Consider the following 21,142-nt stretch of genomic DNA (forward strand, 5'->3'; position numbering starts at 1 on the left):
TCTTTTGAGTTATATAGGTAGTCTTATTCCGGGATCCAGCTGACAGAATGGGAATGTAAAATGTTAACAGTTTTGATCGTGTAATCCTATCATCTAGTAAAAGGTTTTCCTTTCCCTTCTCCCAAATCTAGGGCTGGTGTGGATGGAAGGGCCCAGACTTTTGGAACAAAGATGCTTACTATAATTTATGTCTTCCTCAGCGACCAAATATTTTTTAAAGTATCTTAGACTCAAAGGCTGTAGTAAAGTTGTATTATAAATTTGTTAATAAAGACTAAGTTTAACTTCGCTTTAAATCCTGGGTGTAGTCTGATGGTTTAAACTAGTTTTTTTCAAAGGCTGCAGATAACTACACAAAGAAAACAGTTTATTCTTTAGTATTCTTTAATAACTTAAAAGACAAAAAGCAGGCACAACCAAAATATTACAGGCATGTAAAAACATGTATTCTTAAATGTTATCTTCACTTAGAAGAAAGTTTTCCTCCTTCCTAGAAGGAGCTGAGATACACCTGGTGAGCCAAAAGCCATAGCTTCTGGCTGGGCAGTAGATCTGCACGGAGTGAAGGCTTTCTTCAAACCTTTTCAGGACCAGCGTGAATCTGTGGTTAAAAAACGTAAGTGACATTAAGAACTTTTTAAAAAAGGTTTCCTCCCCATCCTTCCATTGTGCAGGATGATTTCTGGCCTCTAAAATCTAGCAGTAGTTACTATAACCAGTATTAAAATGTGTTCACAAAAATAAAAAGATACACTAGAAATAAGACTGCCGATGTTTAAATGAAACAATTAACTGTGCTGAATAAGCAATCCCTGAGGGACGAAGAAAACAGTACTGAATTACTTACCAACACTTCCTTTTTCCAGTTGTATTTTCTACACTTCCAAAACTTCGTTTCTGTCTGGGCACTGGAACACAATGATCTCTATCGGATCGGTCACTTGATTTTATTGTCTGCATACATTTAATTGTTGTAAGAAACTTGGCACATTCTAGAAATCCACAGGCCCAAGCAAGATCTTCAGCTGTTTGTCCATTCTTATTACATAAACTGAATTTAAAACAAAAACTGAGTTACATAAAAATTGGTACTTGTTTAGCCTTTTTTTTTTTTTTAAATATATCCTTCTACAAAGGAACCAAATTTGGGCTCATACAAATGTTGGTTTCAGAACAGAAGTAGTAAAGGAATCAGAGAAATTCCAATATTCCCTGCTATTGCATCCTAAGTGGCTGACGCAGAGTTCAGCACAGAGTGGACATTCCATTTTTTGAATGAATGAGTGTTCTGTGCTCGATATAATAAGTAATACTCAAAGGAAGTCAATGAGAATTTTTATAGAAGGGATTATCCCAAACCAAAGCTAAGATGTAATATTGCCACAGGAGATGAACAGAACTGCACCTCTGATTGCTAAGGATCCATTTTTTTACTTAAATTTAATAGTATTAGGTATCATTAACAGCCTAAATTAACATTTAAATGACAACTCTAAATTGTCAATTAGGTAGGCAAGCATTTGTAAAAGCACATGTAATTCAGCTTCAGGAGTTTGATTAGCTTAATCCAAGAAAATATGAAATTTGAAGCCACTGATTTTATACTTACTCAATTTGGGCATCCCTGGCTACGAGCAGGCTAAGGCACTCCAGACTTCCCACTCTTGCTGCCTTGTGTAGTGGAGCCTCTCCAAAAACATCCTTAAAGGGAAGACAGCACGTTTTAGTCTCTCCCCGAAACAGTTTCCATGGAAGTTGGTAGGGGAAGTCTAATTACTGTTTAAGAAAGCCAGTTAGAACCACACTGTACTGAATTTTTTAATTCAAGGGTTTTTTCCAATAAAGTTCACTTGGTGTTCTATTAAATACAAAGTTTTCAATAAAAACACATGCAGCCACAACCACCTACATTAACATTCAGGTGAATAAAAAGCAGAGTATTACAAAGGTAAAACGATTTACAATTTAAACTCACCCTACTTTAATGTTCAGTGGGCGAGGCAGACTACCCCAAGAAAGTTCTATAGAAAACTGTAATAGTTGTGAGTTTGCCTCACAACTGTTATTTAGGTAATTACTGTACTGAGACTTTTAATTTGGTAACGTAGCAACTGTTGCTTTTGAAATAAACTGTAGACCTACGTATGCTGAGCAATATCCTAGCCAGGAGCCATACAGATGGCTAAAGAGCACTTAAAATGTGGCTGGAAATGTAAAATACACACCAGACTGAGATGTCTGAAAAGAAAATGGAAAATATAAGTAATGCTTTATATTGATTACATACTGAAATATTGAGGTAAATTGAGTTAAATCATAAAATTTCATGTTTCATCTTATTAATGTGGCTACTAGAAGGTTTTACATTTCTTAAGTGTCTCCCTTTATATTTCGATCAGACATCTCTGCGAGAGCCATGTTTACAGCAAGGGAGACAGTATTTGGGCGTCTGCGAAACGTTTGTGTGGATCCGGGTGGAGGGGAGGGTTGTACACAGCGACAATCAGTAACCTAGTTACCTGCTGGTTGAGGTCAGCGCCCGTTTGCAGCTGCCACAGAAGCAAGCAAGCAAGGCCGCCCCCTGCGGCCAAGTGGACAGGCGACTGCTCGCAGGGATCCGGCGGTGCGTTGACCGAGGCGCCGGCCTCCAGCAGATGCTTCAGACTATCCACCTGCGGGAGAACAGCAGCTCCAGCACCCCTCTTGCCGGTACCCAGTCCCGCGCCCTCCCGCGGTCGAGAATCTTCCCCCACGCCCCAAATCTAACTCTGAAGAGGCCTGCCTCGGCAGCGCTCAGTGGTCAGCCCCCTCGCTAGTGCTCCCGAGCAGACCGACACCCGGAGAAGTAAGCCTGCAGGACGAAAGGGGCCCGCGTCTCACCTCCGGGTTGCAATCAAGCAACAGCATTTTCCGCCTACAGCAGAGGACGGGAGGCCTTGGGAGTGCAGAGCGGCGGGGCAGGCGCTGCGGACCGGCAGGTAAGAGTGCACAGCCCGCCGGAGTGCGGGAGGATTTAGATTGCCCGGGCCAGGGGGCCGGCCCCCCGCCGCCGCGCCCCAGCCCTGGCCGCGCCCCAGCAGCCTCGCCCCGCGGGCCGCCGGCCCTTTCCCCGCCCTGCGGGAGCAGCACGTACACAAACACCGGCACGTGCCCCTGCGAGGCTGGCTGGGGACGAAAGCGCGGGTTCGCCAGCCGATTGGCCAGCCGGGAGGCGCCAGGCCCGCCCACCTCGGGGCGGGGCCCTAAGGAGCCCCGGCGGAGCCGCAGTGCGCGTGCGCCGCCGAGGGCGCTGGGCGGGGTGAGGGTGGGTGTGCTCTAGCGGCAGCCATGAGGCGCGCTGAGTTTGGCACGTCCCACACTAGCGTGCCCGGCCCTTTGGTCCCTATGGAGAAGCGGGAGTCGCGGGCGAAGGTTTTCGTCTCTGCTAGCACGCACGTAACCAGGAAACGAGAGAACTCTGGCAGCACCACCTCTGGAAGCCGCTGTGCGTGGTGCTGGCGCCGCGCGTCCTGCGCCCTCCAGCTCCGGAGGAAGGATGAGAGTTCCTTTGGCGTCACGTTCAAAACCGCCCCCCGCTCGCCTCTGTCACCGACGCCCTGGACTTTTAGGGAGGAAAACGGGGGCGGCGGGGCGGCTAACGTGAACTAAGGTTTTACCGCAGGGACTGCGCTGACCACCCCCCGCCCCCCGAACTAAACGATTTCTCACACCGGGCCCTTTCGGTGACACCACGCCCGTATTGGGAAATCCGGTAAAATCCAGCCAACCATTGTACTGTGTCCCCTCCCGGCGACTGGGTAAAGCGCCGCTGGGCTCGTCGCCTGGGGAGAGGCTGAGAGCCCAGGCTGTTAACCTTGAGCTTGCATAAAGGACGAGGACACTGTGTCCCCCCGAACACTCACTGGGGGGCGGGAGGGGGGGGTTCAAGGAAAGTCGGACCCAGACCGAGAACGTCTGTGACCTAAGGGGCTCTTCCCGGGCGGAGCCGCCGCTCCCTCGTGGCCGCTCCGAGGGGAAAGCGCGGGAGGGGGACGTGGCGGGGGGGGGGGGGGGTCTGCATACTGTCCTGCTTGAGTCGTTCCTTTCGGTGCGACTTGAGAAACAGACTTCCTGACTTCACACTGTAGCCATCCACACATCTGTCATCTCCTGACTGTCTTTTCCTGAACGCTTTTTTCCAGATCAATCTTCCCAGAAACTAAAGCTGGAGCCGTATATTCATTTTCCTTGACATCCTCAGTGATTTCCTTCTTCCTCTTCATACCTTTGAGAGCAGGACTGATGAGGAAATTACTATGCTTTTGGAGGACAAGCTCAATGAGTGGCCTTTTAGTTCTAATTTTGGTTGCAGGATCTTGTTTATTTTGTAGTAAGAGCCATAAAATAATTTTACAATAATAAATTTATCATGCACTGACCCAAGGGGTAGTTTTCCACATTCTTATTCATATGTATACCTGAACATAAATGTGTGTGTGTGTGTATATATATATTTATGTTCAAACATAGAATCATGCTTGTGTTCTGTATTTATATTGAAACTATTCAAAATACCTTTTTTATGATATTTGAAGAATGTCAGATCTGTGAGAACACATGATCACTGACAATTTCCCTTTTCTTGTGTTTATCAGTTAGGTGAGCACTGTTTTTTAAAGAATATAATTAAGCTTCAGGTTCACACAGATGAAAATGAATTTAAGAATTCATTTTCAGGAATTCTTAAATGATACAAGGTACTATCAGAGAAGTTCTTAGAGTTCTAAACAGAAATTGCAGTTAACATGTGCAATGTGATATTGGTGTGATGAGTCTGCCTCCATGTTAACATTCTTTTTATTTAAAACAAGATTCTATTCAGCAAGTGTTAAGTCTAGTAATTAGTGTTAACTTCTTATTACATATGTGAGTTTCACAAGGATAGGGAATTTTGTGAATAGTTGTTAAAGCTTTTCTCCTTTTAATCACTTCCTACTTGTCCATTGCTGACAATGTTTCAGAAAAAATATGTCTCAGCTAAGTATCTGGTTTACTGTTAGTAATGGGCCTAAAAGCTTTCTAAAAATGAACAAAGCTGGTGGAGCACAAAAATACACAGAAGAAATACATTTGGGGAAGAAATACTATCTTACCAGCAAGCAGCTGGAGTTATTACTGAACATGTACCATGTGGGATCAGTTTTCTAAAGAGGAAAATGATCTAAGATGCATATTCAACAGGCACTCTTCTAAGCAGTGTTAATTCTATTTATGTTTAATTTGCTGATAGATGTGTTTCCAGAAAGAGGATGCCATTTAGAGTGAATGTTTTTTAAAAATGTTCGATGATGACTAAGTGACCAAATGAATGAAGATATGTAGACTGAGGAAGGGTGAGTAGGAGGAATCTGCCAGTAGTCCATGAAGGGAAGAGTATTTCTAAGGAGTATAAAATATCTTCCAGTGTTAAGAGAACTATGTGCAATTCAGTCTAGTTACAGAATATGATACACAGCAGTGATGTAAAATAAAGATTTACAAATAAGAAATTATGTTAAATGGCCACTAATGTCTATTCCAATTTATTAAAATAAATGGACATTGAGCACTTCCTATGCCCCAAGATTAATACAGATAGGTATTGTTATCTATCCCATTTTACAGGAAAGGAAATTGAGGCTTAGGGAGGTTCAATAACTTAACCTAAGGTCCTATCATTATTAAGGGGTGGAGCTGAACTCAGACCGTTTGACTCCAGAGACCACATTCTTATAACTAAATTTTAAAGAATTTTGGTCATCGTTGGTAGATTTGAAGTTACTAAGATTGACTTTTTTTTTTTTAAGATTTTATTCATTTATTTGACAGCACAAGCAGGCAGAGCGGCAGGCAGACGGAGGGAGAAACAGGCTCCCCGCTGAGCAGAGAGCAGGACCCAGGACCTGGGATCATGACCTGAGCTGAAGGCAGACGCTTAACCGACTGAGCCACCGAGGTGCCCCTAAGATTAACTTCTTAAAATTAGCAAAAGAAAGTCCTTAGAGACTATTATTATAATCCATAGAAAAACAACTCTTTCATTCAATGAAACATATAGTGAAGTTGAATCAATAAGTTGTACACCTGAAACTAATGTAACATCAACTATATTCAAATAAAAAAATGTTAAGGAGTATTTGGCAAAAACAAATGAAAAAAGAAAACAACAGAGGAAATAGGGGCAATTATGTGTACTATCTTTGCAGTTTTCTGTAAATCTCAAATTTTTCTAAAATATAAAGTTTATTTTAAAAAAGAGGACTTGAGGCAACTTAAAATTAAACCATTATATATTCTTTTTCTTTCTGAAGACCATGGCTATTACAGTTTTTGTTTATTCAAATATTTAGTTTCACCTTTAAGTAACCCTCTTCCCAAATACAATAATGACAGAAGATACCTAAAACCTTATGAATAAAGCTAGTTTTAATCAAAAGAACAAAAAAATTTCACAAAGTTTTCAAAACCAATCACTACTTAGTTTTTTTGTTCTGATTGACCAATATACTTCAGTTCCTCTGCAAAACACACTGCCCATTGCATTGATCACTGGGAGATCTCACCAGGCTGTTTCTAGAATGCTCAGTTATTTGGGCTCACATCACTTTGAATTTTTTTCCACATCTATAAAGATTAATGTCTGATGAATTAAATATTACATAACTGCTGAAATAGGAACAGTGAGAGCTATAATTTTTAAGAAAACTAAACTCAATGCTTTCAAAATCAAGTCTCTAAGAAAAGTGTTTCCCAAGTAGGTGAGGATAAATCAACCATAAAAGATGAGAAATAGCTCTACATTCAGACTGTTTGATGGGCATTTTTTAAACTCATACTCCATTTGAAAGAAACATAAAGTGGAATTCATATGCCTATGGTTTGTGAAAGAAAGACAACTCTAAACTCTCACAGTCACCCTCTATTAAGGAAATAGCTTCTGACCCTAGATGAAAAGATTGGAAAGTAGCATATATTTACATGTTATAAGTTAAAATGTATATGGTATGATCATATACTCTTTTTTAATTTCTGTATCGATTCTTGTTTAACTGACCAACCACAATAAATGCAGTAAAAGCATTTATTGGGCAACCTATTTCTTTCATTTAAGGAATATAAAGAGAGTAGCTGAATAGAATGCATTATATTTTTTTCAAATTTTTATTTAAATTCCATTTAGCTAACATGTAATTTAGTATTGGTTTCAGGAGTAGAATTTAGTGATTCATCACTTACATATAACACCCAGTGCTCATCATAACAAGTGCCTTCATTTACCTTTGGATGTTGAGTGAATCCCCTCAGGAAAGACCCTGGTAGCCCTAACTGGCCAAAAAAGGTTTCTACACAGCAGAAACAAGACAAGTGAGGCATGTGAATCCCACGTAATTACGAAGATTTTTAACAAATCAATCTTTCCTAGAGTGGTTTATTTGCTCACAGAAAACATGGTAAATTGGAGAAAAATTAAAAAGCTACCAGGCTCTTCCACCCAGTGCTTATCTGGTAGTAAAAGACATCCTGTCTTTTCCCACACTTTTTTTTTTCCTCATTTCAGGGCATGAAAAAAAAAAAGCACTTTTGTTTTAAATAAACAAATAGACCTAACTGGAAGGGGGAAAAAAAATTTAAAAAAAACAGAAGTCCACTGCCTGATTCAATATTGTCTTTTGAGATCTCCGTAATACCCATAATATTCTTTCCTAAGTTTCCATATATGTGTACAGGTTATGCTTCCAGTTAATATATGAACACTATTATTCTTTTAATGACTACTAGACAACAGCAATGAACAATAACAATAAACCCAGGCCTTTGCATTTTTGCCCAGGACACTTATTTAACTCTATTTTCATGGGTACCAGTAACATTGTTTATTATGATAGGAACTTCAGTGTTGTACCTCGATTTTAAAAGAACTTTAAATAAGTGTGCCCCGCAGGATCATGTATGCAATGTTTCTGCCTAAAGAAGCCAATTACAGACTCAGGACCCAACGTTTATATTGGAGGCTGGCATGTAGGCATCCTCTGCCTACCAACTACTAAAATCACAGAATTCCAGAAGGAAACAAATCCGCCATACATCATCATGTTGTTTATATAAACGTAAACACTGCAGACTCATCTTGTCATTTGGGGGACAACTCAAGTGTCAAGTTCCCAAATGCCAACCGAGGACCAACTTTGTCAGCATGTCCTGCTAAAGATGGCAGCCTCAGGCCAGCTGTGCTCACTCTTTTCTGCCCAGGAACACAAGAATAACCCATAAAAGACACTAACATTCTTAAACTCATTTTCACAGCAGTTTTACATTTAAATTACCTTTTGCTATTCCATAAAAAATTTACAAACCATTTTTAGACAATTTTATCACATTCCCAAAGATGTACATTTTTACCTAATTTTTTTTTTTTTTTTTAAAGAGGGAGGGATACTTTGGTGAGAATTGCTATTTAGGAGTTGCAAATATCCAGATTTTTACATGAATAAAATAGCAGGCCAACCCAGATGTACATACCGTGTTGAGTATATGATCAACACAGAGGGAAGCAAAGGCACTTTCTTAAGGGCTACCTGCTGCAAGAGATCCCGAGATTCACCAAGGAGGGAATCTGATTTTGCCCAAATCCAAAGGGGCTTTTTGGACCCAGTTGGAGTATTTTTTTAAATAATATCTGTGAGGTGTTGAAGTGGCCCTATGTGTGATTCTAGGATCTTTCTACTTTGCATTTACATGGGAGCTGACGAGAGGATATTGTTTTGTATGTTCAGGTAGCACCTGTCTCCAGGCAAGAGAGGTTCTTCTGCCAGAAGGCTCTGTGCGCCTCCAGCATTTGGCCTCCACTCTCAATTTCACCAAGGACTGCAGAGCTTAGCCACCCTCCATTGTGGCAGTTTTTCATCTAAGACTTCATTCTTTTCCTCCCCATCGTGAGCCCAGGAACAATTTCACAAGACCTTCTCTGACTTTGTCCCTCTTTCTCTAATTGTATCCTTCAGCTTGTTGGAGTCCAGGCTGTGCATTATCAGAGATGGGGGACACCTCCAGCATGGCTGAGGCTCACATTTATTCTCTGCAACCCCAATAGCCTGGTTCCTCTCCTAAGCTCCTCACACCAGATCTTCTGATACCTTACTGACCATATTGGATAGTAAATCTTTCCCACTTATCGATATTAACCACTTAACATGCTCTCTAATTTTCTATCATACAAAGAGGATGAGGAAAATATAGCCCCCATGTTCTTTACCATTTCTGAAGCCAAGTTCCTAAATGAAATGAAACCACTTTTTGCTTGATGAGGTATGTACATAATGGCAGATACCCTCTATTTCAGTATATAAAGGCCACCTTCACCTAAACAAAATTAAAATAATTTTTAATATTTTAGTTGTATTGTTAAAATATTTGCAAATTTAATAGTTACCTATTTTACCTGTTACTGACAATATACAAATAGAAGTTGTAAATGGAGGGCGCCTGGGTGGCTCAGTTGGTTAAGCAACTGCCTTCGGCTCAGGTCATGATCCTGGAATCCCGGGATCGAGTCCCGCATCGGGCTCCCTGCTCGGCAGGGAGTCTGCTTCTCCCTCTGACCCTCCTCCCTCTCATGCTCTCTGTCTCTCATTCTCTCTCTCTCTCAAATAAATAAATAAAATCTTAAAAAAAAAAAAAAAAAGAAGTTGTAAATGGAAACTACTTTCCATATACCAATAGAAGTTTCCGCTCTTAATTTAATACATTTGATTTTCCACTTAAAGTAGAAATTCATTTCTAACTCTATCTCTAAATAAGTTTCTACCTTTCAAAATAACTAGATTGTTCAGAACACAAAATTTAAAGGCCAAGTTGCCTGTAAAAGATTTAATACACATACTTCAAAACAGAACTACTTAGTTAAAAGTATAAACAGAAGCTGGGGGAATAATAGTCTTTTAAACAAATGGTACTGGGACAAATGGATATCCACATGCAAAAGACTTAATTTGAACCCCTTCCTCACATTGTATACCAAAATAACTCAAAATGGAGCAAAAACCTATAGCTGAAACAATAAAACTTTTAGAAGAAGACAAAGGGGTAAATCTTTGTGACCTTGGCGTAGGCAATGGTTTTCTTATCTTAGCTAATACACCTAAACCACAAACAAGAAAAGAAAAAAAAAACAAAAAAAAAGTGGACTTCAATTTGTATAACTCAATAGCAAAAAAAAAAAAAAAATAACCCTATTTAAAAATGGGCAAAGGAGAATTAAGAGTACAACTTATCATGATGAGCACAGAGGAATGTACAGAATTGTTGAATCATTGTATTACACCTGAAACTAATATAACACTGCATGTTAGCTATACTGGAATTAAAATGTAAAAAAATAAATAAATACAAATGGGCAAAGGACCTGAATAGACATTTCTCAAAAAGATATACATATGGCCAAAAGGTATTCAACATCACTCATCATCAGGGAAAGACAAATCAAAACCACAATGAGAAAACCTCATATCCATTAGAACAGTCTTTATCATAAAAACAAAAGACAACAAGTGTTGGTGAGGATGTGGAAAAAAGGGAACTGTGGTGCACTGTTGGTGAGAATGTAAGCTGGTGCAGCCACTATGGAAAACAGTATGGAGGTTCCTCAGAAAATTAAAAGTAGAACTACCATATAATCCAGCTAACCTACTTCTGAATATTTTGAATTGAAATTAGAATCTCAAAATAAGATTTTCACTTCCATGTTCACTGCAGCATTACTCACAAAAGCCAAGACATTGAAGCAAACTAAATGTCCATTGACAGATGAATAAAGAAAATGTGGTACTTACATATAGTGGAATATCATTCAGTCTTTGAAAAGGAGGAAATCCTGCCAATTGTGCAACATGGATGAACGTGGAGGACATTATGCTAAGTGGAATAAGCCAGATGCAGAAGGACAAACATAACATGATCCCACTTACATAAGGGATCTAAAAGAGTCAAACTCACAGAAGCGGAAAGTAGAATGGCAGTTACCAGGGGCTGGAGTGGGGATAATGGCAGAGGTACAAAGTTTCAGCTATACAAGGTGAACAAGTCCCGAACTGAAGGCTGTCTCATACTTGTCGGAGTCAAGACCACTAAAAACTTTCTACCAGGACTTCTGATAAATTGGCCTAACTGAATGGGTGATTTCAATTGAAAACTCAAATGAACCAAGCAATCTTACCATAAATTACCTAAACTACCAGAGATTCAAAACAAGCACTTAATTTTAAAAAGTAATTTGTACACAAGCACTTGGAAACTTTTTGGCAGTATCTACTAAAGCTGAACGTGCATACCCATCGACATAGGAATTACTACGCCTATGTTTATACCCCAGAGAAATGCATATAAATGTTTAGGGAAAAAACAGGTACAAGAATGTTCATAGCAGAACTGTTCTCAAAAGTCCAAGACAGAAACTACCCAAATGTCCATCAATTACAAGAGATAGATTATGGTATATTCACACAATGTAATACTATACAGCAACAAGAAGTAGAAAGCTACAACCAACACAACAAAACGGATGAATCCTCAAACAATGTTGAACAAGAGAAGCCAGACACAAAATAATACAGAGTGCCTGATTCCATTCATATGGTATACAAAGGCATGCAAAAATCACTTATGCAATATTGTATTTACATGTAGGTTTATGTAGTAACTAGAAGGGAGTACTAGGGAGGCTTCTGGGGTGCTGGTAATTTTCTCTTTCTTGTTCTGAGTGAAAATTCATCAAGCTGTAAACTTACGTATACATTTCTGTATTTATATTCACTTCAATAAAAAGTTTTTAAATATTTAATATTAAAATTCTAGATATTAACAGCAGACCAGACATGGCTAAAGAAAGGATTAATAAAATGGGAGAGAGTGCTGAAGAGATTACTTAGAATGTGGCAAAAAGAGATAAACAGATGGGAAATGTGAAAAACAGAATAAGAGACACAGGAGGAAGGTCTAATTGGAATGCCCGAAAGAGAAGAGGGATAGAATGGGGCAGAAGCCATATTTGAAAATGTAGTGGGCTGAACTGTGTTCTCCAAAAAGATATGTTCAAAGTCCTAAAACCTGATTCCTATGAATGTAACCTTATTTGAAAATAAGATCTTTACAAAAAATCAGGTGAAGTTGAGGTCATACTGGATTAGGGTGGGCCCCAAATCCAGGGGCTGGTGTCCTTATAAGCAGAGGACACACAGGGATAGAGGATACACATAAAGAAGGCCATGTGAAGACAGAGACCGAGATTGGAGTGACACAGCCTACAAGCCTAGGATCCCCAAAGATTGCCCGCAACCACCAGAAGCTAGGAAAGAAATCTGGGATGGTTTCCTCCCTAGAACCAGAGGGACCTTGGCTCTGACAACACCTTGATTTTGGACTTCTAGCCTCCAGAACTATGAAAGACTAAATTTTTGTTGTTTTAAGCCACAAAGTTCATGGTAATTTGTTACAGCAGCAAGACACCAACCCACGACTCAGGAAGTTCAACATTCCCAAAGCAAAATAAATACCTAGTCAATTCAATAAATCCAACAGCAGGCAATAAAAGAGAAAAAGTAGCATGAATAAAGCAAATGGACTGAAAGTACAAAATAATTCCAATTCAATAGTGATTAAAATAAATGTAAAACAACTAAATGTACCAGTAATAATCAAAGATTATCAGCCTGGGTATAAAAAAGAATCAACAAATCTAAATGAAGCCTATTTAAAAGAGACACGCCTGACATATGAAGGACTACAACTCAACAAGACAAATGTCACAAAGGCAGATACTTAAGAGAAAACATGAATAGCTAAGAAACATGAAAAAGGAGCTTATGGGGAGAATAGGGAGTGTTTGGGTAGGGCAGCTGAAAGGGAGGGGGGAGGAGGAAGACTAAATGAGGAACCTACAGGAGACTTAAAGGTAATGTACCTTTTAAACATTAAATGGCAGGCAATGGATGTTAATCATATTGTTTTTCTCCATTCTTTACACATATATCTAAAAGTTATTTTGTATCTATTCAGTTTTTTAGTTTTTAATTTTTCAGTTTTTAAAAATTTAATAGAAGTCTTTCGGCATTATAATTAAGCCTTACGTAATGATTTCTCACTTGTAGTACTACAATCTAGTCTGTTCTAAACACTTGTCTCTTTCCCCTGGTTTTTCAAGTTTATCATTTATATTTATTTTCATTCTGATTCGAATCCCTGCTATGGCATAACCATAGAGGAGTCCCAGCCTGCCTGAATCTTAAAGAAATGCCCATTTAGCTTCATCTCGTCCTGCAATTCTATCTGCGCGACTCTGCTGTTAGAGAAGCAGCTGTAACTTCCATCTCTGTCTCTATAGACTTCCCCTACTCTCAGATCATTCTATCCTTCCCGTCATCCAGCATTTTCAATAAGGCTATTCATCATTAGGCTAATTTTAGTCCTCTTACCAATGATGTAGTATTTTATCAAAAAATTCATATCCTATACTGTACATACTCTCCCCAGTATACTGTGTCTAACATTTTATTGGAAGGAAAGTTATCCTTTATTATGACAACTTTAGAAAAATAGGAATAAAGTACCTCTTCCTCCATACATCTCTATTGCACTAGGTCAGGTTCCCTAGAAGCATAGTCTGAGCCAGGGATTTTTATTCAAGTGATGCACTGGGGGTGGGGGTGGTGGTACTCTCAGGAGAAGGGAAGTGAAAGAAGCACAATCTGGCAAGGAGGGAATGCTAAGTAGGAATGTGGGCTCAGATGGCAACTAGCTTCATTCTGATCTCACAGAGAACATATCACATTGCTGAGTTCATCTCACCTTGAGGCAAAGGGGTACCAAGAATTGTGCAGGGCCTGAGGTTTTACCCTACTTACAACTAAGAAGCTAGCCTGTTTCATAGATGTTGGCAGAACACACAAGACTCCTGGGTCAGAGATAAATGACTTTCTCACTCTTAGCAAAAGCAATAGCCAGTGTGTCAGCGTGATCCTGAAACTGGTTCTCTCAACCCCTAATTCCCAGGAGGTCATAATAAGGACCCGTGGTGGATGCCCGTATACTCAGTAGGCTGCATTGTAAGAGAACAGAACTAAGCATTGGAGGAGGGGGCAGGATTTAGTACTTTTTAAAAAAAACAAGCCTGTTCTTTATCTGCGGGGAGATATTACCCTATCCCTCAAGGATACTCACTGCAAACACAACCCTGAGAAATGGCCCATGTAAAAAGCAGTCATGGCCTGTGTTCTTGACATACCCAGCAAGAATGTGCCAGAATGCTCAAGACTCATGGCAAATTGTGTCTCTCAATAGGAACTGTCCTTGCAAGTGCTCACGCCAGTGACCAGTCTCTAAGAAGGAGGGAGCAAAGTGTCCAGGACTGAGGGGACTCATGTTTGGCAGGGGACAAAGAAAGAAGGAACAGATGTGAGTCATTTTCAATTAACACTCACAGCAGCTGGAGATGGGGCTAGTAAAGAGGATCAGGGAAGGGCACCATCAACATCCACTACACCGACACTTCCCTTTAAAATTATGGATTTCCTTCAGATTCTGTATCATTACTTAATGTCTACAATTTTTATTAAAGAATTTTTAAAATTCACAGCATGTGATGCAAACAGTTGTCAAGTTTGAAATGATGATTTTATATCTAATCCCAAGATTTGACAGAAATAAACTCAAACTTTCCTTTTTAAAATCTTCTCATATCTCGTTTTCTAAAATTAAAAAGTACTAGATTTGGGTGTATTCTCTTACAGGAGTCCTGCCATTTAGAAAAATCATATTAGTCTCAGTTTTTGGAGAACAGTATAGAATAATGATGAGGTGCAATGGTGCTGGGGTGTCCCAATTGTCCCACTTCCTAGCCCTGTGACCTTGGGCAAGTTACTTAACCTCCTCAGTGTCCTCATAGGTTAAAAGGGCCTCATAATAGCTCCTATCTCATAGTTTTGTAGGAGTTACTGCCTGTGAAGCACCTAGAACAAACCTGGCATTTAAGTAAGAGCTCAATCAACCTTTGCTTATGTTTTCTAGGCCCTCTCCAACGCTTCTTTTAAACTTCAACAACAAAAACTATGTGCAGTATTGTAACCACAGAGAGCAACATGAATTCAAAGAAGGTAGGGTAGTGTTTCTTGACTTGCTTCATTTCCAGTGACCTTCTTGAATATGCCAAGTTTTTTCTTAGCCTTTTTGGATAAAATAGCACACAGGTTGATGTCTTCAGTATAATAAAAACTTCTATAACCAGTTTCTCAGTAAATTGATAATGCTATCCATATCATCCTATTTGAATTGGTTTGCTTCTAAATACTTTCCCTATTATTGCTTCACCCCAAAGCTCATTGGAAACTAAATTTTACATTCACTAATACAAACAAAAGGTTTTGGGAATCATAAAATCAAAAAATTTTATATATCTAGCAACAGACATTTGGAAATCCTCTAGTTCAAACTACTTATAGTCCAAACTAGAGATGAGGAAGTTGACTTTTTAGAAGATTAAATGGTTCTTCCAAAATGACAAAGATACTGCAGTGGTTTGTTTTTCTTTTTTCTCTCCCTGATATACTGAATTATTTCCCTTGTCTGCACTTCATTCTTCTTAATGAAGCAATTTATTGTCCAAAATAGTTTCACATAATAGTATAAATGCAGCTTTCCAATCACACTGAAGAACTCCTGAGTTCTTCTCTTCACCACCAATCAGGAACCTTTACTGGAAGCTTGTTCCTGATTGGTTAAAGTCAGCTGTAACAGTAGAATGCCAAGGAGTAAACAAACAAGCATAGCAACAACTGAGTTTGCTGTCTCACTACCCTCAGCCTGGGCCACCCTGGACTCCTTCATCCCAAATGAGGTGGCCTCTACATTTTATATGAAGGCTTTGATTTTCCATTCAACTGTGATCCATCTTATAACATGGCAAAACAATACAGACGGGAAGATAAAACTGAACAACACAACTAAAATAAAGTGTATTCCCAGGTAAAAGAGACAGATGTTTTAATTTGAAATGAATGAGTGTCATGAGCTTCAGTTACAAGGCAAAGTACCAGTGCACAAGAACTCTATGGGCAGGGTCCCCAATTCCTGCTAGTGGCAGGTATGGTAGGTGACATAAGCCACTGCAGATGTGAACTCACAGCCAGAGAGGACTTGCAAATGGCTCTCATCATTCATCCCATGCTGTGGAAGCAGACACGGAGGATGCTGTGCCTCTCGTAGCTACGGATGGCCCTGTTTCCTCAGAAAGAATGTGCACATCCCGGAGCTGGTAGTTTGCTGCCCTATCCCTAGGCAAATGCGGGGAGGTTGCTTTTTATAACGAGTGCCAAGGGATAATGGAGTCTTTTTGCATTTTTTCTGGAGGAAGACATTTCTACTATCTTGTTTTTTATTCATGTTTACAGAATACACATTGTGGAAACAGGATGAAGTTGACCAGTGAGAAGTTGCCCAAGAACCCCTTTTATGCCTCTCTATTCCAGTATGGTGCTAAGAACCCAAAATTGTTCCAATGGAGGAAGGAAAAGACTGGTACAAATTCTGATAATATCCTCACTAAAAGTCAATTCTGTACACCAGAGAAAAAAAGACAAGAAATAGGAGTCTGAACTGCTGTCGAGGAAGTGGTTAACTTTACAGTCCTTTTTAGCTTTCCTGTAAGAATCTGAGAAATTGCTGCTCGTCTGGTAGCAAATCATCAGTGGAGAAGTCTCATAATTAGATTCCAATCCTGGTTTTACTCTTAGGACTTTAGGACACCCTTCTGGAAAAGAGAAGCCAGATGTCATTTCTATTAAAGAAAACAATGCCATACTTTACTTCAAAGTGGCATTTAAAGCTACCCTTTTGTTTCTATAGACTTACTAATACTAAATTGGGAATGGTTACTAGCTCATTTGGTTGGAGTAGTTCTAATTAAAGCTCAAATTAAGAATTTCACTAATCCACAGGGTAGCTTTGCGTAAAGAACTACACACAGACTGCATTGCTAGAGCTCCTGCCTCGTAGTAAACAGGGTTGGTTTGGGAACCAATCAACACATATTTTATGATTATACAAGGCACGGTGTTAGGTGCAGTGATCATGTTTTTCCCTTGAGCTAAGAAGGCCAGTTTTATGAATGAGAACTAGGAAGGAAACTAGTATAAACAGAGCCAGATGAGTTCTATATAATTCATGACTTCAAGAGAGGAAATTCGTATCGTATGAATAAAGATGGAATTCTTTACCTTTTAAAAACCAGATCGTTACAGCCATGCGAATTTGGTGGATAAGGCATTGCAGCTCTTGAAGGAAAGAATAAGAAGAGGGGATGCTATGGCATATTTCCTCCGAGGCCAACTATATTTTGAAGAGGTATCATTTCCTGCTTGTTTTCTTTTTAAAAAATTTATTTAAATTCAGTTTAATTAACATATAGTGTATTATTAGTTTCAGGGGTACAATTTAGTGATTCATCAGTTGCATAGAACACCCAATACTCATTACATCAAGTGCCCTCCTTAATGCCCATCACTCAATTACCCCCTTCCCCTCCAGTAACCCTCAATTTGTTCCCTAGAGTTAAGAGTCTCGGTTTGCCTCCCTCTCTGTTTTTATCTTATTTCATTTTTCCTGTTTTTCATATCATATAATGCTGTTGTTGGATCCTCATAGCAAAATTTCCCATAGAGTTTCTTACATTGTTATGCAGAGGGAATTCTGGTAAATTCCCTAGGCTTTGGTTGTGGCTTTAAGTACAAGATTAAGGAGATATTTGACCTTCCTCCATAAAAGTCGTTCTAATGAGTCATTTATAGGAGTCATTCTGGTATATAATCCATTCTCATACTAGAAATTAAAAATATAATATACACTTATATATATATATAATTTTTATATTTTTGCCCCAAATAATATCATTTATAAAAATTTTTTCATATGAATAACAACTAAAGACCCTGATTCTTACCTAGTACTTAGAGGCTTTATATGTTCCTCTCTAGAGGTAGGAGGGAACTTCCCTCTTTCTCCACATTATGCTGAGGCATCCTGAGGGGCAGATGTAGGAGAAACTGTGCAAAGCATAGAATATATATAGCAGCAGTCCTTCATTGACCCCCACGGGGAGATGTGAAAATGGACCAACTGTCCCCAATCCCTTCACCACTCACTGACTATTTGGGCAGCTATTAACCTATATCCCACTTACTCTTAAATCTGATGGTGCCATCATTTCTTCTGGCAACAAATATTTGTTGAGGACTCATCATGCACCTGTCACCATGAGGCTAGCATAGGTGAAGAGAATGATCTCTCAGCTTTGGGCATCGGGTCAGGTATGATTCTTACTACTTGTTAACTGTGTAGCCTTGGACACAAAGACTTCAACTCTTAGAGTTTCAGTTTCTTCATCTGTAAAAGGGGGGTGATAATGTGTGTTTCCTAGAGCTACTGTGAGGAGGTATTCATTGTAGAAATATTACTAACAGGGCCTGGCACCTAATAAGTGTTTTATAGGTGTTTACTATTATCATGCTAAGCTCAGACTCTATCGTGACAAGGGGACCAGAATGGTTCCCATTTCTTTTTTTTTTTTTTTTTTTTTTTAAGATTTTATTTATTTGCGAGAGAGAGAATGAGAGACAGAGAGCATGAGAGGAAGGAGGGTCAGAGGGAGAAGCAGACTCCCCGCCGAGCAGGGAGCCCGATGTGGGACTTGATCCCGGGACTCCAGGATCATGACCTGAGCCGAAGGCAGTCGCTTAACCAACTGAGCCACCCAGGCGCCCATGGTTCCCATTTCATGAAACTTACAGTCTGCTAGGGGAAAGGAAATAAATGAATACATCATTACAAATAAGGAGGAGTACTATGAGAGCCATTAACTGGGTACCATGATAGAGAATAACTTAGGGAGAGGGTGGAAAGACCTGTGGTTGAAACTAATTTGAAGAAAAGGCAACGAGCAGGGCACACAGCCCGGTGCAAGTGCATTCCAGGCAGAGGGGAGAAAATGCAATGTTTCAGAGATGAGGGGGAGCTCTGTGAGCTCTAGGAATTGAGACTAATGTGATAATAAGCAAGGCAGAGAATGGCTTTAGATGAGCTTTGTTTAAATTGTAGTAAGAAGATATTCAAGGGTTTTGAGTCCGTGATGAACAGATTAGAAGGCAAGCATGGAACCAAGACCAGTTTAGGGGAGAAATCATACTACTTTAGGCAAGAGAGGATGCTTGCTGGTATTGATCAGAGTGGCAGCAGTGGAAGCTGGTCCTGGATTTATTTTGGAGACACAAATAAGAGCATCATGGGCTGAAAAATAGAGGAGTGGGGAGGGTGAATTTTGAGAGGACAATCAAGAGTTCAGGTTTTATACACATTGTGTTTCGGATGTCCATTAGTCATCCAAGTAGACAGGTTTCAAAGTAGAAACTTAGCCATTAAGAGTCTAGATCTCTAAAGAGAAGTCTGGGTTGAAAGTATGTATTTGAGATTTTCCAGCATGTAGATTGTATTGAAAATCATGAAAACTAACAGGACCTCCTTTCTCTTCCTTCCTACAGCGTATTCTAACTTTTCCAGCTCTCTCACATCTAGCCAAACATTAGCCAGAAAGGAGAATGAGTCTTAACAGCTAGGTCATTAACTCATTATTATGTGTTCTTTAAAATTAATATTTCTTAGTATTTTGGTGCAGTTTTTATTAGTTTTATCAATTTGTTGATTCATTATAGTTTATGAAAAAAGGAATTCAGGTGCTTTTGTGTCTTCCAGAAGTTGTTTTTCTCTGGTCTGCTCTTCCTAAGTAATAACCTTCCAGCTCAATAACAGACTTTCTTTCCACGATCACAAAGGATTCAGTCTTCAGTGCAAGGCATTTTCCCTGGTGGATTAAGATATAAGCCCCTTTAGTCCTTCACACCTTAGCATCAGATCATAGAACTGCTAAGGAGCCTTAAAATATGTAGGTTTCTATAGGAAGTAGGGGAGAAAGATAATTTTAGAGAATCACATTTGTTTTTCCATGTCTTCTCCCTAGCTGGAGAACTGCAACCCTGGAGGACATGAGCCATCATAATAGTGGATATTTAATAATAGTGGATGTCCTGATGTCCACATTTTCTCTGATGCTCTGGCCCCAACTCTGAAGTTTCTCAAACTCCAGGAGTGGCTGGGGGATATAGCAGGATGGATTGAGCAGAAGGCTGGGCTATCATTTTAGGAGAAGTTTGGCAATATCCAAAAGTACGAGTGAAAGCAAAAGAGAGTCTCGCCCATATTTTTCCTGGTCACTTCCTTCAGTTGCCATATTCAGGTCTATTTTATTGATTTTATAGTATGTTGACTGTTGTCAATGCCATACTTGCAAATTCCATAAATTTGTTGTCTTTTGTTATATTTGGTGCTCCTAGCTAGATTTAGGTGGGAATTAAGTATTTGGGATTACTTTGAGGTAATAATAAAAATAATTCAATATTTCCTGGGAGCTTTTAGGGATGGTATGAAGAAGCATTAGAACAGTTTGAAGAAATCAAGGAAAAAGACCATCAAGCAACTTACCAGCTAGGAGTAATGTATTATGATGGGCTGGGGACACCTACAGACGCTGTAAGTTACTGTTTTGTTCACAGTGTTTAAGATCTCATTGTTAATGGATTATTTGATAGACTTAAAATTATTTATATTTTAATAATATATTTCTATACTTATATTTTAATAGTATCTGTCCTTTTAGCGTTTAAAGGATAGCAGTAGTCATTTTTACATTTATGTGAAAAACAAAATTTCTTTTTGCCACCTCCTTGCTACCATTGACTGTCAATAACACTTTTGTTTTAAAATGTTTTCCTTTATTTTTAAAAATTATTCCAAAGAGGGGAGGGGGGGATGGGTTAGCCTGGTGATGGGTATTAAAGGGGGCACTACTGAATGGAGCACTGGGTGTTATATGCAAACAATGAATCATGGAACACTACAGCAAAAACTGATGATGTAATATACGGTGACTAACATAATAAAAAAAAAATTATTCCAAAGCTACATGAACATGGAAAAAAGTTAGAAAATAAGCAAAAATAGGATCACCAAATTCTGCTATCAAATATAAACC

The 21,142-nt window shown here is 39.3% G+C and overlaps 2 protein-coding genes across 4 annotated transcripts in view; one reads left to right on the forward strand and one right to left on the reverse strand.

Annotated features, from left to right (window-relative positions):
• Positions 1-366: 366 nt before the first annotated feature.
• ANKRD37 (ankyrin repeat domain 37) lies at positions 367-3,129 on the reverse strand. Its single transcript, XM_036070607.2, has 5 exons — positions 2,881-3,129; positions 2,520-2,672; positions 1,610-1,701; positions 848-1,051; positions 367-601 (listed from the first exon to the last, which is right to left on the reverse strand). Coding segments are annotated over exons 1-5 (477 nt in total). The 5' UTR covers positions 2,908-3,129; the 3' UTR covers positions 367-600.
• Positions 2,870-21,142, forward strand: part of LRP2BP (LRP2 binding protein) — a 34,146-nt gene continuing 15,873 nt past the window's right edge. The window contains exons 1-5 of one of the 3 annotated variants that reach the window (XM_078069817.1): positions 2,870-2,978; positions 15,076-15,161; positions 16,455-16,581; positions 17,294-17,406; positions 20,527-20,640. In XM_078069817.1, coding sequence (XP_077925943.1) covers positions 15,117-15,161; positions 16,455-16,581; positions 17,294-17,406; positions 20,527-20,640 — 399 coding nt within the window. In that variant the 5' untranslated portion in view covers positions 2,870-2,978; positions 15,076-15,116. Of the gene's footprint in view, positions 2,979-14,347; positions 14,464-15,075; positions 15,162-16,454; positions 16,582-17,293; positions 17,407-20,526; positions 20,641-21,142 lie in introns of those variants that run through there. The other 2 variants (XM_078069818.1, XM_078069819.1) reach the window with 2 other exon arrangements.

The sequence above is a fragment of the Halichoerus grypus genome, chromosome 3, assembly GCF_964656455.1.
Source record: "Halichoerus grypus chromosome 3, mHalGry1.hap1.1, whole genome shotgun sequence".
NCBI lineage: Eukaryota > Metazoa > Chordata > Mammalia > Carnivora > Phocidae > Halichoerus > Halichoerus grypus.